At 38.0% G+C, this 23,994-nt stretch overlaps 3 protein-coding genes across 3 annotated transcripts; all 3 read right to left on the reverse strand.

Moving 5' to 3' along the window:
* Positions 1–725: 725 nt before the first annotated feature.
* Positions 726–7,468, reverse strand: LOC107890932 (uncharacterized). Its single transcript, XM_041101014.1, has 2 exons — positions 7,429–7,468; positions 726–2,481 (listed from the first exon to the last, which is right to left on the reverse strand). The coding sequence occupies exon 2, from the start codon at positions 2,473–2,475 to the stop codon at positions 946–948; it is 1,530 nt and encodes a 509-aa protein (XP_040956948.1). The 5' UTR covers positions 2,476–2,481; positions 7,429–7,468; the 3' UTR covers positions 726–945.
* On the reverse strand, positions 3,856–9,538 carry LOC107890935 (uncharacterized). Its single transcript, XM_016815543.2, has 4 exons — positions 9,399–9,538; positions 8,153–9,230; positions 7,963–8,055; positions 3,856–7,477 (listed from the first exon to the last, which is right to left on the reverse strand). Exons 2-3 carry the CDS (start codon positions 9,023–9,025, stop codon positions 7,999–8,001), a joined length of 930 nt encoding a protein of 309 aa, XP_016671032.2. The 5' UTR covers positions 9,026–9,230; positions 9,399–9,538; the 3' UTR covers positions 3,856–7,477; positions 7,963–7,998.
* A 79-nt stretch (positions 9,539–9,617) lies between these two features.
* Positions 9,618–11,219, reverse strand: LOC107890940 (PRA1 family protein B4). Its single transcript, XM_016815547.2, has 2 exons — positions 10,329–11,219; positions 9,618–9,648 (listed from the first exon to the last, which is right to left on the reverse strand). Exon 1 carries the CDS (start codon positions 11,019–11,021, stop codon positions 10,371–10,373), a length of 651 nt encoding a protein of 216 aa, XP_016671036.1. The 5' UTR covers positions 11,022–11,219; the 3' UTR covers positions 9,618–9,648; positions 10,329–10,370.
* Between the last annotated feature and the right edge of the window lie 12,775 nt (positions 11,220–23,994).

The following is a 23,994-nucleotide window of genomic DNA, read 5'->3' on the forward strand; positions in this document are numbered from 1 at the left end:
AAAAGATGTGAAAAGAGTCAATTATTTACTCAGCAGTGAACCCAATTTAAAAGAATTCCATTTCTTCACATTGGTTCAGTTTATCGGATCTTATCTCCTTTTAAATGTCAACTTTTTAAATACTAAATTTTTATTAAGTTAAATATAATATATTTATTTTATGATATAACAATAAAAAAATATAATTGTAAAATAAATAAAAAAATACAAACTCGACTAGATTTGGATAATTACTTGCTAATCAAAAATGGGTTCCAACAAAAATAAATTTTAAGTAGAAACGAAACTAAAACTTAATTGAATTAATAAATCTTTACCCCATAGTGGCGGTGCCATAGATTGGACTTAATCCTCCTCGCTGTTCGTCTAATCTTTATACTTAACAAAGGCATTGAACTTCGTTTTTATCTACACTAAAAAACATGGAAAAGCCTATAGTTTTTTTATTAATCTAGCATTGTCTGGCAAGTGGCAATGGATTAAAGACATCATAGGGCGCAGGTCATTACTATTATTCGTTTTGTTTCTCATATTTTACCAGCATGTGCATCAATAGTTATAAGCAATCATATATGGCTATCCCTCTCTGTTACCATGGTCCATGTCTCATGTCTGTATCTGGAATCAAGCATTAATCGTACACATAATCAACAGAGCAGGTTTGTTTGCACTTTAATGTATACATTCATAACTTTATTCTGAAAATTGTGGCTTCACATGAGATATTGGGATATGGCTCCCTCAGGCCTTCACTTCATACAATTAAAAGTAAAAACCGTATATATTTACTTGCTCAGCCCAGCAGATATGCTGAGAAAACACTCAAAACGAACATGAAACTACAACAGACAAAATTTCCTATGAGAAACAATATTTTCTCTAATGACACGTTTGATTTTAACTGCAATACTAGGCAGGCAGCAACTAAAAGATGCCCCAAAGTATCTAAAATCCACGCTCGGGAAACCATAAATCAGTGTATTTTATGCCTTCTAGGAAGTCCAAATCAACATCAGGCCTCAAATATTCCATGGTGTGGTCTAAATCAAAGCCTGTTTCATCTTGGTTCCCACTCTCCTCCAGTCCACCTCCCAATCCGTACTTGTCATTTCTAATTAAGGCAAAAGGCTTTACATCAGCTATGGCTTCTCCTGACCAACTATGCACACTCTCCAATTTGTTAGTGGACCTGTTAAAGCTACCACCAACAGATGTGGGAGTATTTAGTTGTTGCTGGCAGCTCGAATCTGGGGGCTCATAGCGCTTGAGATCATAAACATCATCAAAACTGATGTAGTTATAGAAATCATTAAACCCCCCAGGTTCAACATCCACTTCGTCCCTTGATATACTCCCTTCTGCATTCATTTTACTTATAGGCTTACAATAAATATCTGAATCCGTAAGCTCAGTCTTCAAGTTATCATCTTCACTAAAGAAACAGCTATATCCCTTACCGGATTCAATACTTCCAGCAAGCTCACCTTCCCAGTTTTCCCTTGTTACTGGCGTCTCAACTTTAACATCCTTAAACGGCTCCAACTCAAATATTGTAATGCCAGCATCTTGGTCTTCATTATCCAGGTAATTGTATCTAAAATTGAAGTCACTTGGTCTTGGTATGATATTATGAGATAGCTCTACTTCTGATTCTGTTCCTCTTCTCTCCAAGGTTGTCTGCGTGTTATAATAATCAGAATCCATACAACTGTTCCTTAATTGGCATTCCTCATCTTTAAGCTCATTGATACCATTAGAGTTGTGGATTCTAAGCTCTTTACTTGAATTGCATCCTGTTGATTCACTGGCTCTGGCATCTGTTGCAGCGTCCTCTGCTTCCTCCTCCGTACAAACTTGAGAATAATCATGTTTGTCTGTCGACTTAATCTCTAGGAGTACCTTAGATTCTTCAACAGGCTCTACAGCAGGGGTCTCATAACTAGCTCTTTTATCATCCAAAGTTGATGTTGAAGTAGATTCGATTGAACCTATCTCAGTAGTGGAGTTATCTACCGATTCCTTGGAATGATGATCAGGGAAATTGAGACGAGCATAAGAACCGTACATAGCCTTTGCTGCCTCATCATAAGCAAGAGCTGCATCAATGGCATTAGAGAAGGTTCCAAGCCAAAGCCTGTTGTTTCCTTTACTTGCTAGACGATTTCCGTTGATGGGTTGTCGGATTTCAGCTACCCACTTCCCCCATATCCTTTGTCTTACACCTCTATACTTGCATCTGGAGTTCTCGGGGCCTCCTTTTCCTTGCATACACCCCTTTTTGGAACCTTTGGCAGGAAGCTTAGAAACCTTTTTGAGGCCATCTTCTTCACCCAAGCCAAGTTGGTTGTTGTTGTACTTCTTCCACTTCTCAATAGTGTCCTCTACTGATTCACGTCCATTCCTTCTTGCGCGTGGTTTCTTATTACTACCAATAACACCATCCTCCGTATCACAAGAACTGCGCTTTATTTTCATAGGTACCTGATTCAACAAAAAAAGATTAAAAAAAACCTGACAGAGAGGAAATCGAAGTATGTATATATATATAGCTAGTGACGTAAATATGTAATGAAAGAAAACAGAATAAATTAGAAGCAGAAAAAGGAGATAGGGAACACTGGGTCAGGAATGATCTCAGAGGCTTTGACGAAGGAAGGGCTTAACTTTGTATTTGGGTTTTGTGTGGTGTATTGTATTATGGAAAGCAGTGGAAATGTTGAGGTTGTAATCTATTTTCGGTGAGGGTTAGCTGAGGATTCCTTGGGATCGAAGGAAAGCACAACAATTGATATTCTTTATTTAACTTATTTGTGCATTCCCAAAATGGATAAAAACGGGACGCGGCATCTTTTGTATGGATCATAAGATAGGTATATAAGTCGTGGCTAAACCCCGACAAACGTAGCTCAGTTCCCATCCCATCCCTTCCTTTTCCTGGCGTGGAAGACTTGTCTTTTACTAGTACTTTTCAGCGTGCATATTGCGGCCGCTGCTGCTTTTTTCATGTTGTATCATATTTAATATACAAAATAGTACGGGAAATTCTAGAAAAGAAAAGTTAATATAAGCTTAGAAAAAGCTTTCAAAAAGGAGAGTTTTTAGAGGTTAATTTATATGAAAATGGTGAATTTCTTTTCAAAAAAATTAGGTTATTTTTTAAAAATATTTAAGGAGAGTTTCACATAAGACACATTTTTAAAAGAGAAAAGGCAATGAAAACGCGCATTGTAATACGCGTTTTCCTTTAATGGTACTATTCCAACGGTAATTTTTCTTACGACTAATAAGGATCCAACAGCCGTAAAAATTTATATATAAACCCCTCAATTCATTATTTTCACCCAAATATTCCATACTCATTCTTTCTTTCTAAATTCTTAATCTTCAATTTTCAATCCCCAATTTCTAATTTTATATTTTCAATCTCTAAATTTTAATTTTCAATTTCAAATTTTCAATCCTCAAATATTTATTTTAATATTTTTTTTGAATTTTATTCTCTTCGATTTTATTCTTTTCTTATAAAATTTTAAATGACAAATCAATTTATTCGTTTTGATCAAATATATCTCTAATGTTCAATTACAAATGGTAAGTAAGTTTATTAAATTATTTAAATTTAAATAGTTAATTATTAAGCTGTTTAGATTATTAATTTTTTATGTTTATATACTCAGCCTGGATATTGAATTTTGGAGACGTACATAAACAATTTAAGCGAATATGCACCGAAGGTCGTTCATGTACACTTGCAAGATGCAGGCTTTTTATATGTTGCTCGCATGCTTGGGGGGACTAAATTGGATCCCCCACTCATCACAACCATCACAACACACACACTCATTCCCCGTATCATCACCTTCAATTATGGTTTATTTTACATAATCACCACAACATGCACAATCATTCTATACATCAACACATTTAGCACCAGTTTATTTTAAACAATCACCACAACATGCTCCATCATTCCCTGCATCAACACCTTCTCTAGGGATATATTATGCACGACCGATACCCACCGTGCCATATTACATGCCTGTCCCGCCAACAACACTGACACATTCGGTATCACCTTTAGTTCCCACCTTCTATTCGCAATCGAGCTAGGTGACACCATATAGTGGCTTATTGATAGTGTCGTAAACACCCTTGGCATCGCTGTTCTACCAAGGTGGGCCGTCCTCGCAACCGTTGAATCAACCCGGGGAATCCACAATGGGTGGCTAGGACACGATCGGGTTCAACCACAGAGGAAGGAGACAATGTCAAAGATTGAGACGTGCACGTCAAGGTGAGGTCGAAGTCGACGAGCAGCCGCCAAACGCAATATTGCGACAGAACCTTAGGCGTGCTCGACGCCCACCCTATTGTGGCACACATTCGGGACACCCATGATTACGTTATTTTGTAATTTTTTTATACTTTGTTTTACATTTAAAAGGTACACTTAATTATAATGTACAAAACAAATTTATTAAATTGGTTTAGTTTGTATGCAATCAAGTTAATTAACGATTCAAGTTCATCATACTGATTTTTTTTTATTTTGCTTTGGAAAAGTTCTAGTTTTGTGGTTGAAATGGCCAGAGAGAAAACGCTCCCTACATGGGGTGTTTTCCTCTAACATGGCAATGAAAACATTTAATACAGGATGCGTTTTCGAGTCACATGTTTGACATGTCAGAGGAAAACACCCCCTGTAAGGAGCATTTCTTTTCTAGCCATTTCAACCACCTTGACTTGATTACTTAAGAGCCCTGAACTGGGATTCCCGAGATAAATTTTGTCCCATTTGTACCCCACCCTATCCCTTATATAAACACCCTTCTTCATCCCCCTACTCACCACATCTCAATTTCCTCTAAATTATTTTTTTCTTCTTTTTGCGTGTTGAAATTTTCGGGTTTAAAGATTTATTTCTCTCGCTTTAAGGGAGACGTAGTCATAGTTTTAAGTTGTGTTTGGATTCACAGTGATGTCATGGAGCTCAATAACCTACAAATTTTGCCTGCCATGTGAATATGGCGTCATCACCTGAGAAACCGAGATCGCTTTGCAACTCGAGGTCCAATATATTAAAAAGTTTACCAAAATTTTAAAGGGTTTATGAAAATATCTAAGGATTTACCAAACTTTCTATTGTTTTACCAATATATCTAATAGTTTATCAAATTTTCTAAGATTTACCAAAATTTCTACCCTTTTGCCAATACTTTTGAGACTTCACCAAAATTTCTAAACACCATACCAAGTCTTAACAATTATCAAAATTTCTCTAATTTTACCAAAATATTTAGGGATTTACCAAAATATCTAACAAGTTACCAATATATTTAACGATTTACCAATATTTCTAAGAACTTACCAATATATCTAACAAGTTGCCAAAATTTCTATTTTTTTATCAATATTTATGAGACATTACCAATATTCCCAAATTTTCTAAACACTATACCAAGTCCTAACAATTACCAAAATTTCTATGAGTTTACCAAAATATCTAACAATTTACCAAAATTTCTATCGATTTTATCAGTATTTATGAGACTTTACCAATATTTCTAAAGATTTACCAAAATATCCAACGATTTACCGGTATATTTAATAAATTGATTTTTTTAAAGTTTTACCAAAACATCTAACAATTTACTAAAATATCTAACATTTACCAATATTTATGAGACTTAACAAAAATTTCCAACATTTTACCAATATTTTCAAATTTTCTAAACCCTATATCAAATTTTAATAATTACCAAAAGTTCTATAAATATACCAAAATATCTATGGATTTTACAATATATCGAACTATTTCCCAATATTTCTAAAGATTTACCAATATATCTAACGACCAAAATTTCTATTGATTTACCAATATTTATGAGACTTTACCAAAAATTTTAAGATTTTATGAATATTTCCAAAATTTCTAATCCTATACCAAGTCTTAAGAATTAACAAAATTTTGACTGTACCAAAACTTCTATGAGTTTACCAATATTTCTAATAATTTTACCAAATTTTATATGAATTTACCAATATTTCTATCAATTTACCAATTTTTATATGGATATTTTACCAAAATAATTAACATTTTGAATTTACCAAGACTTTACCAATATTTCTATCAATTTAATTGATTTATTAAATATCTAAAATTTTACCAAAATATCTAGTATATTACCAAAATTCTTAAAATTAAACCCAAAACTCTTTTTTAACAGTAACCTACAAGCTTTTCCTAAACTGTGTGTGTAGATATTAGTCTGGGTTTAAAGAAGAAAGTAGCAATTTCTCGTCCGGTGGGCGTTAGTACGTGGAAATATCTACATTTCTTGCAAAATGAGCAGTCTTGTCTTGTCTTGTCTTGACGTCCTTGTCAATGAAATCCTAACAGTTTTACTCAATGAAATCCTAACGGTTTTACTTTTTCATATAATGTATCTTATCCTCTTATGAGGGAGTACTTGTCAATAAATTCCATTGAATTGCTAGATATGCCATGCGTGATCATAAGCTGGATAATTTTTACCTACACTGCATGAAGAGAATGCCTACTAAATGACATTTCATTTCTCTGTTCAATTCACCAACTATATACCATACAGTTGTGCTGCCTGAAAGAAAGTTGAAGTAGCCAAAATGCACAAGAAACCATCAACTCATGCACAATCATCCAAAAAACACCCAACATCAAGAATTTTGTCTTCAAAGACTCAGCAAGGCAACCAACAAGATAAGGGATTAAACATGCAGAGTTCTTTTCTATTAGGATTTTTTCCCTCAATCAATGGTCTCCAAAGTAAAATATTACATGCACAATACAAAGCATAAACCACTTATGCATAAAAGAAATGAGATGGTATACACCAATATATTAGCCACAAGCTTTCTCCAAATTCTTGAAGGTCTATGATTTTAGAATTTGGATTTGGATTTGGATTTCAAAAATAAGTGTAAATTGAGTAGTAAACTATTTAGAAATGTAACCTTCATGATCATTTTGCAAATCCACGGATTTGCTAGAAGCCTATTTAGTAATGAATTTAAAATGCTTAAAATATATTTGGATTTGACAAATCCATATTTTTATACCTTTTCTAATATAATTAGATTGAATCTCAACTAGTTTGACTATAATATATGCATTTCATTCTTACCATTTTCATAATAATTGAAATCCAAATCCAAATAATCAAACGGAGCATAATGATTACATTCTACACAATGTTTTGATACCTAAAACCTAGTTTGAATAATTATTAAAAGAAAAAGCTGATAACAACCTTGACTTGCAACTTAAAACATTATATAAATTATGCATTTCTGTGACATATGAACATAGCATGCATGTGAATCGTAATGCCTCAGAAATAACACAAAATTCTGCATTTGCAAACTGATTTCAGGTGAGAGCTATCAAACCTTTTGAAAAGCACATGTCTGCAGCTCCAGAATATTGTCTAGTCCACTCCTTTATCAAATACAGGAAGCTTTAGTGAATACAAGGCAACTCAACCTAAGCGTTCAGTATTTTACATCTAAATGCTAAGAATCTTCATCATGCACTCGTTATATTAGCTTTAAAAATAAAATCTATAAAGCCATAACACAAATTTCCATAGTGATTCAAGAGACAAACATAAGAATCACTAAAAGAGGAAGGCATTAGTTGTACCACAAATCATTATGCATTCACAACAATAGCAAGAATCAAAATGCTAAAAGCAAGGTGAATCTTCACGGGAAATAACAACACCATTTTTGAACATTTAATGGAGAAACAAACTCTACTCTGCTACCCTCAGTACTAAGTTCACTTCAAAGATAACCAAAAGACAAGGTTCAATTGGCAACAACTAGTCATGCAAGTAAAAATTAGTCTAGTTTTTAGCTCAAATAACAAATGATACAATAACATTAAGGGAAAACTAAATGAAATCAAATATAAGAAATTACCTGGCATGATATTGAAAAGAAAACAAAAGGAAGCAATTATTCCAATCCAGCAGACCTAGCAACTTTGTATCTTAGCTTTCTATTGTGATTCTCCTGTCAACAATTAATTTTTAGAACATAACTTGAAAAGCATAAAGAAATCAACTTTAAACACACTGAGCATAGAGAAAACAACGGGTAATAAGCTCACCTGTTCAACCACCTTAGCTGAGCTAGCTTCAACGAGCCTGGCCAAGCTTTCGATTTTACAAAGCATTTTCTTATACAAATCCTCTAATCCTGCCGTATAATTAACGGCTTCCGGTCCAATCAACTGATTCAATCTCCCGATTTGCATTCCCTCGGCGCACATATCCAACTCCGATTGATCCTTTGCTATTCGTTTCATTCCAATTAAATTTTCCTCATTTCTACATTCGTTGATCGCCGATGAGCTTCTTAACTCGCAGTTCAAGAAGGGAAGCGCAGAGGTGGGGCTAAACGCCCCGTAATGTCCTCTAAACGCAGGTCCAATGTTGACTATATCGATCGGCAGGGGATTAAAACAGAGGTTCGATGATTGGACTTGGAACGCCCGATATTGGCAGGTTTGGATGAATTGGTCTTGTAGAGGAGTGGTGAAGAGGAGGAAAATTGAAGGAGCGAAAAGGGATTCAGAGCTAGCGTTTTGGATTGGGAGATAGAGTTGGGGGTTAGAGGGGAGGGAACGAGTGACGGAGGATTCTCGCATGGAAGGGCGGAGGGGGGTTTTCCGGCGAAAGGAGAACCAGCCGATGAGGGGTTTCTGATTAAGGTTAGTAAGGGTGAGGCGGGAGGAGTCGACTCGGCCGAGTGAGTCATAGGAGAGAAGGGAAGGGAAGGAGAGGAAGCTGGAGATAGTAGCGACGAGTTGTGAATCCGGGGTAGATTGGACGGAATCGTCGGAGAGGGCAGAAGGGGCTACGCAAGTGACGTGGCCGAAGAGGAGGCCGTCTAAGTCGGCAGGGGAAGATGAGAGGCGTTGGATCATTGAGGCCAGCGTTGGCCCAGATATTGCTATTTTCTGCAATACCAGATCGCCCATGACGTGAGAGAGCTCAGAGAAACAGAGAGTTACGGCTATGGGGTGACTGTGATGCGATGAAGAGAGAAAAAGGCATTTGCGTGTAACCGGGGTCTTGCCTTCCCTTACGACTGAAAATTTGGGTTAAAAACTGAAAGTCCAGTGGGTTCTAACATTGCCAGAAAACAGTTCTCTTTCTTACAGGGCTTTGTGTGTCTTCATTCATCTGCATCATTAATGTACATGTAAAAACCTGGCAATTGGAATACGGAAATAAAGTGTCATACTCATTTTCCAAAACAACATTATTCTCCTGATACAAAAGAATAGATATGTTTTACATTTGCAAAAAAACCGCACATAACAACAAACAATAATAAGAATGAAAGAATACCCCCTCTTTCCCTTTCTCCTATAATCGCTGTAAACGAATAAAGAAAATCTATTCACTTGTTGCTGCAAATTTAGCACCATCATCGCCACGAAATGCTGCAGGTGAGGACTCAACGCAATGCAGAGCTAGTTTCAATGTATTAAGCAACTCATCATTTATGGTTTGGCGTATCTCTCATGAGCTCCAAATCAAAGACTTCACTAGTCCATTCCTCTTTTACAATGGATGCCACCCACTCATCGGCTCACCCCTATAAAAAGCTCCAGTATGATGACTCGAAGATTTTTGAATTTAAAGAAATTAATTTATAGTATGATTAAATCGCAATAGCGTGAGATAAAAATGCAAAAATTAGATTGATGAGAGGCTAGAAATACAATTTAATCAAAAGAATGTTATGAAGGGTGGATGAAATTGAAATTGATTGTGGGTATGATGATATTAGTTGGTTGATGGAGCTTTATTTTTTTCTTTTATCAACTTCTGAATACTCAAAAGATCCATTAAGATGCGATAACATCTTGCAGCGATATTTGCAGCAACTAATAGGAGGGTTATATAATCTTTTTTCTGGCATTACAAAAGAGGAAACTCATACAAAAAAGACAAAACCAAATCTTATACGAAGAGCTCTGAGTTTTTTTTTTTTTTCTGGTTGAAACATAACTAGAAATAGAATAAGCAAATAAACAATATGATTTCTGTGTATTAGCTGTGCCAATAAAATGGAATTACAACTTCGTGTCATGGAGTCTCAATGGATTCACCAGTGTAAGTTATCTAATAAACCATATCCATATACATTTCACCAACGTTAATATAAATGCTACCCAGAAAATGAAGGGAAAAAGGAACCAAACGTGGAATTAATTGTCTAAAAATGAAAATTGAATCAATTACAAACGAAGCGATGTTGTATTGTTGTATTACCCTCGCTAAGGAGATTGAGAAAGAGCGATCCTTGGATAAGCTTTAGATACGAGTGGCAGAAACAGCAGGAACAGCGGCAGCGGCGGCATTGGAGGCAGCACCACCAAGGAAGGACAAGAAGCCAGTGTTAGCGGGTTCTTGCTCGTCCAAGAACAGATCTTCAGGGGCCCTAAAGGCACCGTGAGCACAAACGAGGCCGAACCCAACCATAATAGCGGAAATGAGAAGAGATCCAACGGAGGAGAGGAAGATGACGAAGACGCTTAAGATGATGAGGATTCCAAGGGTCTCGCGATCAGAGAAGGTGCGGCCAAATATGACGAGAGGCTGGTCGGCGGGGCGGAAGAGGTACATGAAGACCCAAGAGAAGAGAAGGCCTAGAAGGAGGAGAAGGGAAAAGGGGTGGGAAAGAAGCGAAAATGCAAGAGTGAAACCAATAACCATCAGATAATTAACTCGAAAGTAGGAGTAATTTTTGCGAATACGAAGGGTGGCTTCGGAGAAAGACTCAGGCTTGGAGAAGGCAGAGCGATCAGTTAGTTCAGGCCAGGGACGACGTTGGGAGATGCCATTGCGAAAGGAATCATTAAGACGAGAGAGGAATGCGCGAAATGCGGAGACGGAGATGGGTGGCTGCGATTCGGTGGACTGGACAGTGGAGATAGGGAGGACAGGCGGACCTGTGGAGGACATTACGGCGAACTTGGGAGAATTGGAGAATGGGGAAAATGTTGTGGGTGTGTTATTGTTATTATTTTTTGCGGTGGTTGAATTGAATTGGAGAAGTTTATGAGAAGGGATTTAGATTTTAGAGAGTTTGGATTAGAGCCAGAGGTTTGGCGTGGAGAGAGATTGATGGGGGAACGAAAGAATGCATACAACTATAGAACTTGAATACAAGGATGTACGTACGCACGTACGTTTAACCATGCTTTCTTGTTTTTTCTATTTATTTTTTCAATTTTTTTAATAAGTGGACTTAAATTAAAAATAAAGTAGAATTGAAGTACTCTAAAGTCCAAACTCAGATAGGATCACCTGATATTTTCTATTATTTTGGGAGGATAGCTTTAAATGTATTCATGGATCGGCCAGATTTAAGCATGATATTAATATATTTTATGTTTGTTTAAGTTCGATTCGACTCAAAATTTAGGTTTAGAATTTTGTCCAAACCTATCCATATTTGCAAAAGGTTAACCCAAGTCTATTTTCGGCCCGTCCATATTATTTTTTTAATTTTTTATATATTTTAATATTTAATAATTTTATATAATTTTTATTTATTGAAAATTTTTATATATTCATCTTAATATTATTTTAATATTTACATTAGAGTAGTACTATATATTTAGTATAAGTTTATTTTTTAATATGTTCTAAATTACATAATATATAAATATAATTTAATATAAAGTATTATAAACTTGAAACGAGTTGAGCCGAGTCGGGGTTGGGCCTTGAATGTTCAAGCTCGAGCTCAACCCACATTTTAAATAGGTCTAATTTTTGTCAAAATCCATTTATTGAGTATAATATTTTTGTCTAAACTTTTCTAAATTTTGGACAGACATTTAAGCTTGATAGTCCAACCCATAAACGGATTGAATTAACTCCAATAAAATTTAATGGTAAGAATTTTCGTAAGTTGACATTAAATAAGAGTTAAAGTTGTATGTAATCCATAAAAAGAAAATACATTTTGTTTTGTTGGTTCATACTTCATATGGGATAGTACTAAGTTAATATTAATTTCCTGCCCAAATTATTGTGGTTTCATGTTCCTTTGAAACACGCACATACATGCGTAAACCCAAGATTTGCTAAATATTTCCCACCACTTATTCACCATAATAGAGCATTTGCAGTAGACAACATCCATGCGGTGGGGGGATTTCACTGCAGGTCATACTCATAAGGTGGATGACCCAATCCATCCAGCAAAATTATACAAAAAAAGGAAAAAAAAAAAAAAGGGTATGAGCTCTATCGATCAGCAACTGCCACATATGGGTTCTAAAAGTAAATATCATCACTGTCAACCACCATGGCATGAGCTGGAGTTGCACAAAAGCTAATGAAAGTGATGCTAACAGTAAGAAAAAGGAAAATAAATAGATCACAATATTTATTTACATTATCTAATATTCGTTTAAAGCATGCAAAACACTGCAATTTTTTGGCTTTAATGTGCCTAAACAAACAAGGAAATGCAATGAGAAGAAACACATAAATAACGAGGGTTGTTGGGAAAATGCGGCATTGAATCGGATTAGGAACATTAAGAGATTGCGAAAAGATCTGACGTGGTTGACATGATGAGTCAAATCTGTGGATCCATGATGGATGTTACCAAAGAACAAAGGTCGTGCTCACCATCAAGCCACGCAAAGTCATCTCGACTGGGTTTCTTCAAACTCTTTAGCTCCTGCTTCAAGTAGCTACTCGCTCTGTTCGTTGCTTTGAGGGGAATTGATGCGTTCTTTGGATTTGTTGCTTGTATGGTTGTTTTACGTTATTCCTTGTAGCGGAGGCAAGACTTTCATCTGGCGTTGTATGCTTGGAGAGCCTAGCTGCAGCCTGCATTCTTATGCTCATTCTAAAGGATTTGCTCATATTATTTCCGAGTCTTATTTGTTGTGCTGCGAAGGCGGTGGATAGGAGCATTAGGAATGATGATCTGGTTGTTGAGTCGTAGATGGTGTTACATTCATTATTGGCGACTGAGAGATAGTTCTAGGAAAACTGTCCATGTTGGTGGTCCAGATGTTATTAGCAGTTTGGTTCTGAGCATCCTGAGCATCACAAGGCTCGACGTGAATGACAATGGGGCTCTAGTACTGAATTGAGTTACAATTATTGACGGTTGAAGTAGTTGTGAAGAGGTGTGGTTGTGATAAAGATGTTCTGGTAATGCTCGGGTTGTACACAGCTGATGGAATCTCAAAGAAAGCATATTGCCTAGATGGATTGACAACTTCTGTTGGCCTAGCAGTTCCAGAACTTGTCATTCTCGGTGGAGGAGCAGCCCCTAAAGTTTCCATCAATGGTTAAAAGGATTTGGAGACATTGGTTACCGTGGTTCAAAGGTTGTGATATCTGCTATGGTTAGTCTTAGTTGCTTAATAGGGAGAATCCATGGCTTCTTGCTCAGATTCCCACATATGGTGCTAGTTATTGAGGTCTATTTGGACTAGACTGGATCAAGGGTTTAGGAAGACTTCAAGACGGAAAGCAATTACGGGAGCACCGAAGTTAATCCGGAGCATTTGTGCTTGCTGGGCTAAACGCCTTTGAATTTGATCGCACCTATTATGAGATGGAATATATAGAGTACATTCTCTTTTTCTTTTTGCACTAGTATAAGAAAACTGCTTGAAAAATTAAGCACAATCCTTTGGATTTGCAGGCCTCAGTGCCCCATGCATGTCCATCGAGAGAGCAAAAGAGGCCATCCCCATCTCAGCAGACATCCAATCAATCTGACCATTTGATACTCTTTTTATTATTCTCCAGTTGCGGTTTATTTTTTTTAAAAGAAAAAAAAAGGTCAACATCCCATACTGATGCTATGGGTGGCGGTAGTGTCACTCCAAAAAAAAATTTACTGGGAAAAGTAAGCTGGTTGAAAATCACACTGCTCAGTAGAATTCTGCTTACTTTTTTAATAACAACACAAGGATTTGGAAATGAAACTGCTGTGAACTCCCTGCTAGTTTCTACCAAATCTAAAATAAAAATAGTCGTGAGATGAGACTTCTCTCAAATGCCTTTGACCCTTTATTACAATCTTCTTGACTGAGTGCAGCAGTGGAACTACAGAGAAAGGTCTTGGGTCTAGATGAACCAGGAGAATTGGAGTTTGGTCTTAATATCAATTATCTCAGGGGCTAATTGAAAGATGACAATAATTATATTGAAATAGATAATATAAAAAGTAAAACTGTCAGAGGCCTAATCTTTCGTCCCACTGATTTGGGAAATGTCTTTTATTAGCCTCTTGACATTGAGACAGGAAGATCCCTTGTTTTCAAATGCCTTGTTTGCCAAAACCTGAAGCTTCATTGCTCTCTTCCTCCTCTCTTCTCCTTCATTCCCTGAATCCATTACCAAATTTATGGTTTTGGTAATCTCTTCTCTCTTCACCATCACCCCATACGGTTCTTCCTCTCCCCACTTCATAGCAATATCTGCCCCCACCCTTTCCCCAATTCCCAATACTTGGACCACCAGCTTTTCATTCATAAACTGATCAGCCAACAATGGCCATGTTATCATAGGCAAACCCGCACATATTCCTTCCAGCACCAAGTTTCAACCACAGTGAGTCAACACCCCTCCAATTACCGTGTGAGATAATATCGAAAGTTGGGGTGCCCATCCATGGATTAAAAGCCCTCTCCCTTTGTTTCTCTCCTCAAATCCTTCTTCAGACAACCATTTATTGAACTCATCCGATTTATATCCTTTTCTTACAACCCATATGAATGGCCTATTTGATGCTTCTAAGCCTAAGGCCAATTCAATTATTGTTACTAAGCAGACGTACGTTACCGAGTTTTGTGCCATGAATCAAGCCACTGCAAGCACTGGACTACATCCACTGAGGATTTGTTTCCTCTCTCAGCCATTTCTAACGTGTCCTTGTTACAAAGTGACGAGGGACCAATACACCAAATCTTGGTTCCAGTTCTTCAAAAGAATTAACCACCAAACCATATGATGCCATGTCTGCTACTCTCATGTCTGTTGGAACATTGGCAGCAGACAACAAACAAATTTTGCAAGCAAGCCAAAGAGAAATCAAAGTAGAAAGAAAACAAGCAGAACAGCAAGCAAGAAACTTGAATGCACAGACAAATTTTTGTAACTGAACATTACCTATTTTCATTCAAATTTGAAATATAAAAGGAGTTACAATGTACATTGACAGTTACCTAATGTATTTAACTGCCCCAACTAATACAAACATAGTCACTAGCTAAAAAATAATCAAATATAGCTGACCAATCAGCCATTACATCAAAAGATCTTATCACTAGCTTAAGTTTAACTATCATTACAAACAAACTAAGATTGAACGGAACCAAATTTCAACAAAACAAGATAGCAAAGTTGGTTGCTTCATTCGGTCCAAAAATCAATCTTGCGCACCAAGCAAAATAGGTTGAGCTCGATAGTTGCTGCTGCTGGTCTTGACAGTAGCCTGCTGCTGGTCTTGACAGTAGCTTGCTGCTGGTTTTGTGTTGTAATGCAGTCCAACTTTCAAGACTCCTCCTTGGACTATATGCAACACATACCAATAGCACTTCTCAATGCTTCAAATCGTGCAGTGCCTAAGGGCTTTGTTAGCAAGTCAGCCAGTTGTGCATCTGAGCTACAATGAATAAGGCTGACTTCCTTTGTTTGTTTAGCCTCTCGAACAAAATGCAGCTTAATTTTAAAATGCTTAGTTTTACCATGGAACACAGGGTTCTTGGCTATGGCAATTGCTGACTGGTTGTCCACCCAAATTTTAGTTGCATCAGCTTGTGTTTCATTAAGATCCTGAAGTAGCTTCCTAAGCCAAATGGCCTGATTGACTGCTGCTGTTGCAGCAATGTACTCTACTTCAGCTGTGGATTGAGCAACAGTTTGTTGCTTCTTTGAACTCCAGCAAAACATGTCCGATCCAAGTGTGAAGAAGTATCCAGAGGTACTCTTCATGTCATCGAGGGATCCTGCCCAGTCACTGTCAGAGTAACATTCTAGTTTCAATTCCTTCCCACTTTCAAACATCACACCAAAGTTAGCTGTGCCTTTGATGTATCTAAGAACCCTTTTGGCAGCCTTCAAATGTGCCTCATTACAGCAGTGCATGAACCTCGATAGCAAACTAACACCAAACATGATGTCTGGTCTGGTTGCTGTTAAATATAACAGGCAACCTACTAGGCTTCGATAGTGCCTCTCATCAACTCTCTGCTGATCACCACTGCTTGTCAACTTTTGTCCTTGAGCAACAGGTGTACTAACTGCTTTACAGTTTTGCATGCAAAATTTGCTAAGAATCTTCAAAGCAAATGTGTATTGACTGATGAAAATGCCTCGATCAGACTGGTGAACTTCCATGCCAAGGAAGTATGTCATGACCCCCAAATCAGTCATCTCGAACACTTGCTGCATTTGAACCTTGAACTCATCAATGAGCTCAACTTTGCTCTCTGTCACTAACAAATCATCCACATACAAGGAGACAATCGACAAGGTTTCATGTTCAGACCTTTTAACATACAGAGTAGGCTCACTAAGGCTCTTCACAAATCCAAGCATGGTTAGATAACTATCAACCTTATCATACCAGGCCCTTGGTGCCTGTTTCAGGCCATAAAGGGCCTTTCTCAGCTTGTACACTTTGTCTTCATGTCCAGCAACTTCAAAGCCTTCTGGTTGCTTGATGAAGATCTCCTCATTGAGAAAGCCATTCAGGAATGCTGATTTTACATCCAATTGATGAACCCTCCACTGCTTCTGAGCTGCTAAAGCAAACAGTAGCTTGATTGTATCCAGTCTTGCTACTGGTGCAAATGTCTCCAAGAAGTCCATACCATATTGCCGACTATAACCTTTCACCACAAGCCTGGCCTTATGCTTGTTCAAAGAGCCATCAACATTGTACTTGGCCCTGTACACCCATTTAATTCTTATGACCTTCTTGTGTTCTGGTCTGCTCACCAATTCCCATGTCTGATTTTTGTTGATCATTTCTAGCTCAGCCTCCATAGCTTTCATCCAGTTTCTGTCCTTGGCAGCTTCTTCAAAGTCTGAAGGCTCAATCACAGCAAAATTACACCTCTGATAGACATCAGCTAAAGTTCTGGTGCCCCTCATTGGTGTATCATCAACAGCATCTTCATTTGGTCCAACTTCTGTAGGTTCAGCAACCAAGTCCAACTGGTCCACTTCAGAAATGTCAGTTTCAGCACCATTCTAATTCCACACCTTTTCCTCATCAAACCTCACATCTCTGCTGACTAAAACCTTGTTTGCTGTAGGATCATACACTCTATAACCTTTCATGTTACTGCTATAGCCAACAAAGATTTCTGGAGTGGCCCTGCTCTCGAGCTTACTTCTCTTTTCCATTGGTACAAGAGCATAACACACACAACCAAACACTCTCAAGTGTATTACCACTGGTTTGACTCCATACCAAGCCTCAAAAGTAGCCTATTGAGCAGATATACTGATGTGTTGACTGCCTCAGCCCAAAACTGAGTTGGAAACTTGCCTTGAAACAATAGACACCAGGCCATATTTAGCACAGTCCTATTTTTCCTCTCACATACTCCATTTTGTTGAGGAGTATAGACTGTTGTGAGCTGATGGTGAATCCCAGCACTGTCACAAAGCTTCTGAAATCTCTCAAACACATATTCAGAGCCATTATCAGTCCTCAAGGCTCTAATTTTGCAGTCGGACTAATTTTCAACATATGCCTTGAATTTGCAGAAGGCTTCAAACACTTCTGACTTCTGCTTCAAGAAGTAGACCCAGCACAATCTTGTTAAATCATCTATAAACAGGGCAAAATACCTGTTCTCACTGATTGAAGGTGTTCTCATAGGACCACAGACATCAGAGTGCATCAATTCGAGCTTACTTTGAGCTCTCCAAGCACTGTCAGCATGAAAAGGCAATTTAGCCTGCTTACCAAGCTGACAAACCTCACAAACATTCTCACTAGCCTCAATTCTTGAAATGTCATCAACCAAATTTAGCCTATACAACAGATCAATGGATCTGAAATTGGCATGGCCTAGTCTCCTATGCCATAAGTCAGTGCTGTCAACAAGACTGGTGTATGCCTTTCTTTCTACTTGGCTAACATCCAGCATGAAGCACCTATCAGTCATAGAGACTGTAACTAACTCTTGAATATGCATGTCTTGAACAATACAACAACTATCATTAAAGACCAATGTATAGCCTTTTTCAACTATTTGACCTACACTAAGCAGGTTCTGGTCTAAGTCAGGTACAAAAAGCACATCAGAGATTAGCTTGTTACCTGAACCAGTGCTAACCAGCACATTGCCTTTGCCCTTGGCCTCAATCAGCTTGCCATCTCCAATCCTAATTCTCGAGTGGAAGCTTCTGTCTAGGCCCTTAAACAGCTTCTCATCTGCTGCCATATGATGTGAGCAGCCACTGTCTAGTAGCCAATCATTGCTGGCCTTTGTTGTGCCAACAAAACAGGTTGCTGTGAATACATGCTCCTCCTGAGCTTGCAAGTCCTCAGCAGGTCGAGCTTATTGCTGAGTGATCTCCTTTGGTTTGCCCTTGCACACCTTCTCTACATGGCCAAACTGTTTACATTTCCTGCATTGGATGTCTGGCCTAAACCAGCAGTACTTTTCTGAGTGTGTTGTCGTCTTGCAATGAACACATGGTGAGAACACCTTTTTTGCTTCATCTTTTCCTGACTTGACCCTCCTATTGTGCCAAGACTTTTTACCTTTTGCACTCACACTCGAGCCTTCACTGGCTTTAGCTTGGAAAGCAGCCACAGGATTCTCCTACTGCCTATTTGCCTTCCTTTGCTCAAGTGCATATAGGGAATTTATCAGCTCAGACAATGAAATGGCTGATAAGTCCCTCGAGTCCTCTAGTGAAGAGATTTTTTACTCGAATTTCTTAGGGAGAGTTGTGATGACCTTTTCAACAACTCTGCTCTCTATGAAGTCCACTCCCAGGAGCCTTATGCTGTTGACAATGGCCATTATCTTGTCTGAGTACTGCTTGATGGTCTCAGACTCCCTCATCCTCAAATTCTCAAAGTCTCTCCTAAGATTGATCACCTGCTGTTGCCTTGTTTTGTCAATCCCCATGAACTCCTCCTTCAGCTTCTCCCAGGCTTGCTTTGGTGAGTCACAGGCCATGATACGAGTGAATATCACATCAGAGACTCCATTTTGCAAGTAGGCCATAGCCTTATGCTTCTTGGCTCGCTCCTCAGCATGCTGTCTTATCTGTGCAATGGTGGGATTGACTCTCAATAGAGGTGGTTCAGCATCATTCTCGATCACACTCCAGAGACCGTGTGCCTGGAGGTAAGTCTTCATTTTGACTATCCAAATATGATAGTTTTCTCCAGTGAACACTGGTGGAGGTGGTGGAGTGAAACTCATTCTGCTAAACTGATTTTAAGTGCTTCGATCCTTTTTAATTTTAAGCTTTGTTGTTGGTTTTGATTTGAACTCAACAAAATGCAAACAAAGGCCCCTCAAAGATTCAGGCTCATGATACCATTTGTTGGAACATTGGCAGCAGACAACAAACAAATTTTGCAAGCAAGCCAAAGAGAAATCGAAGCAGAAGGAAAACAAGTAGAACAGCAAGCAAGAAACTTGAATGCACAGACAAATTTTTGTAACTGAACATTACCCATTTTCATTCAAATTTGAAATATAAAAGGAGTTACAATGTACATTGACAGTTACCTAATGTATTTAACTGCCCCAACTAATACAAACCTAGTCACTAGCTAAAAAATAATCAAATATAGCTGACCAATCAGCCATTACATCAAAAGATCTTATCACTAGCTTAAGTTTAACTATCATTACAAACAAACTAAGATTGAACGGAACCAAATTTCAACAAAACAAGATAGCAAAGTTGGTTGCTTCATTCGGTCCAAAAATCAATCTTGCGCACCAAGCAAAATAGGTTGAGCTCGATAGTTGCTGCTGCTGGTCTTGACAGTAGCTTGCTGCTGGTTTTGTGTTGTAATGCAGTCCAACTTTCAACAATGTCTTCTTCCTTGACTTTTAAAACTACTGATCTTGGATTCAGGTCATTAGGTAGCTGCCCTTTAGTTAGTTCAATCATATCTGGTAAACTAGGCACCACAAAGGGCTCTAGATCATCGGAGACCTTCTCGTGAATCTTGGAAAGGTTGATAAAATGGGAGCAAGTGACAGTAAAACAACTTGTGCCATCGAAAGCAAGCCTTGGAATTTTGAACTTTTGAGCAACACCAAATGTCCAGGGGTGATGTCTATCTGATATAATACAGCTTGGTTTGGGTTCTGTCTCTTCCAAGAACCGCTCAAGTGGTTGCTGTAACATCCCAACAGCATCCATAAAATTCTTTGACAAGAGTCGCGATGGGAGGGCGTCTATGTTCTCGCAACCCTCAGGCAAGCCGGCCTCGATACATGGAAATTGTAGTTGAAGAAGTTAGAGTTGGATCCCAGAAGCGATATTGCGATCAATGATGGTTTTGATCCTGGAAGCATTAAGAGGTGTGGTGACTATGGTCACTGTCACACCATGTTGAGCCAATAGCCTTCCCATGTCCACCATGGGGATAATGTGACCTGGGCACTTCAAGGGTATGAAAACAAAGTGAAGCTTAGAGGATTGAGATGACATGGTGTAGTTTGGGTTTTGGGTTTTGTGCTCTTGTGCTACTGGACTTAGCTCTGAGGTGCATTTCAGATGTAATCATATAAATAGAAATCACAAAGTACTTTTATCCAGACACAATATGAAATATGCTTGAAAAAAAAAGACGATGTGAAACATGTCATGCAGGTTGTCCTTTCCCTTGCATTATATCCACCAGATGTTTTCCCAGTTAAGTTGCGAATAGTGCCGATGTGGGGGTTTTTTACTAAATTATTATAAAAAAATTAAAAATATCCAAAATATTATAAATTTTTTTTATTTACTAAAATATACTAAAAAACAAAAAAAAGTTACGCCGATTTGACAGGACCTTGGTGGAGGGTTTTTGATTGGCGGCACCAAAGATGCCTAACTGATTGGCGGCACCGATGGTGCCATATTGATTGGCGGCACCGATGGTGCCATACTGGTTGGCGGGACTACTCGTGTTACAAACACGAGCTCTGTCCAGTTGAAGGGAGAAAATAAGAAGAAAAAAAAGAGGAAGAAGAGGTGCTGCAGAAAAAAAAAGAGAAAAAGAGAGAAAAAGAAGAGAAAAAGAAGGTATTTTTTTAAAAAATAATTGATTATCTTGTTGTTATTGTTTTGTATAATTTGTATTATTTTTTGTTTTAGTTTAGTTATTAAGATTAATAAAACTCAAATTGATAGTGTTAGTTATTATTATTATTATTATTGTTAGTATTAAGATGTTACTTAGTATTATTGTTAGTAAAAAACTAGTATTATTATTATGGTTAGTTATTATTTTTATTTACCAAAATAAACTAGTTAGTAAAAAACTAGTATTATTATAGTTAGTTAGTTATTATTTTTAGTAAAACCCTAATTAATAATTTTAGTTAGTATTATTTTGAGTATAAAATTATTAATATTATTATTGTGTTAGTTATTAGGATTAGTGGTTAAACGATTTTCATGTACAAAATTGCATATTGAAACATTAATTTTTTTAAAGTAATTTATTTACCGTTCGAGATTTTTTATAGGATTTTATTTATTTTTTGACAGATTAAATATTGAAGATGGATGCTAAGTTTTTTGTATGCGTTTATTTCGATGGAGTCATATTGACAACAAGTGTTGGATGTGTATTTGAATGTCGGCAACAAATAGCAATGAGATTTAATAGAAATGTCTCGTTCGATGAAATGAAGGCAAGGATTATTGCAAAAATTCTTAGATGTTGTGGGAGAAGGATATAAAAATTTTTTTACAAGTTTCCAGTTTCGACAAATCCGGTCAAATTCGTCGAAATGGAACTTGTAGACGACGAAGACGTGAAGACAATGGTCGATCTCTACTATGGGAATGGGAGTGACAAGAATGCACTGATTTACTTATTTGCTAAGTTAGCCGGTATGGAGCAAAATGAAGATGTCAATGCATCTGATGAAGAACACGGAGCTCAAGAACTGTGGATGGTGGCTCCAATATCATACGTTGATAGTGAATCGACTATGGGTGGGATCAGTATCAACCTGAATATTACACCCGATGTTAATATGGTTGGTGGTGAAGAAGAAGGTGGTGGCGATCATTGGGATGAAGAGGCCGATAATGACGCTGATCCCGATGTGGACGATGTACCTGATGATATTGACAATGAAGATGTCAACAACGATGAAGGCATTAACGCTTCTTCGGTCGGGGAACAGATGTGGCATATTTTGATACACAATAATCCTGGGCCACACATGTCGCTCATAGACCCCGACGCAGCGTATATAGCTGAGTTCCCGGAGTACCCTGAAATAGTTCATCCTTACGGGCTGGTCGTAACATCTGATGATGAGGAGTTATTCATAGGCCAGAGATTCAGCTGTAAAGAAGAGTGCGTATATGCCATTAAACGGTACAGCATGAACATATCGGTGGACTATAAAGTCGCAGTGTCTATTCCGACAATATATGTTGGGGAGTGTTGGAAGGCAGCTGAAGGCTGTAATTGGCGGGTACGAGCTACATTCATTAGAAGTTCTCAGATGTGGGAGATACGAAAATTTGTTGGTCTTCATACATGCACATCAACACGTATGACAGAAGATCATGAAAAACTTGATTCGAAAACTATCTGTACGTGTATCATGCCAATGGTGAAGGACATGCCGACCATTAAAGTTTCAGTACTAATTACCGAAATGTAAGCACGATTCTAATATCGAACCTCATATCGGAAGGCATGGATAGCTAAACAGATGGCGATGAAGCAACTGTATGGGGATTACGATTCGTCGTATAATGAGCTTCAAGGTTGGATAGCTGTTATGCGAGAGTACATATCGGGGACTGTGATTGAGTTGCAGACAATGCCATATTACAGCTCGGATGACCAGTTACACCCGGCAAAAAGGATTTTCCATCGGATGTTCTAGACGTTCGATCCATGTGTGCGGGCATTTCCCCACTGCAAGCCACTTATGCAGGTGGATGGGACCTAGCTGTATGGCAAATATACACAGATCCTACTTCTTGCGGTTACTCAAGACGGCAACAGAAACGTGCTCCCGATAGCATTTGCTATCATAGATAAAGAGAACATGGAGTCTTGGGAATTCTTCCTCACAAATCTACGGAGGTATGTTATTAGCAACAATAACATTTGCATCATCTCCGATAAAGGGAAGGGTTTAATTGCAACTATTAGGCGTTCCGGTATGCCGTGGAGATCCGTTTACTGCATCCGTCACATTGCGGCTAACTTCCACAAAGATTATAAGAATGCAGACTGGAAGAGACAAGTCGTAGCAATGGGTAAATGATAACTTTATATTTTCAATATAAGTTGTAATGTTTTATGTTATCAACTTACTAGAACTTATTTTCAATCCGTTTACGTATGCAGCGTACGAGTTAGAGCCACATATTTTCTGGCAAAGAATGATCTTACTTGAGAGTGACATAGATGGGCAGGCAAACACATCTTTCTGACAATGGTTGGGCACAATTGAGCCGTGGCAGTGGGCTTAAAGTTTTGACGAAGGCTTTCGTTATGGCCAAATGACCACAAACTTAGTCAAGGGGATCAACGCTGTCTTGTTGAAAACATATCATCTTTCGATTGCATCTGTATTTTCTGCTACTTTCTACAGGCTGGCTACTTTGATGCCAAGAATGGGTCAGCAGCAAGTCGACCAGATTCAGGCGGGACACGTGTTTGTAGAAACTTGTCAGGGATGCAATAGTCGCAAACCATCGGTTGGCGAGGTAA

This window comes from Gossypium hirsutum, chromosome D09 (assembly GCF_007990345.1).
Source record: "Gossypium hirsutum isolate 1008001.06 chromosome D09, Gossypium_hirsutum_v2.1, whole genome shotgun sequence".
Taxonomy (NCBI): domain Eukaryota; kingdom Viridiplantae; phylum Streptophyta; class Magnoliopsida; order Malvales; family Malvaceae; genus Gossypium; species Gossypium hirsutum.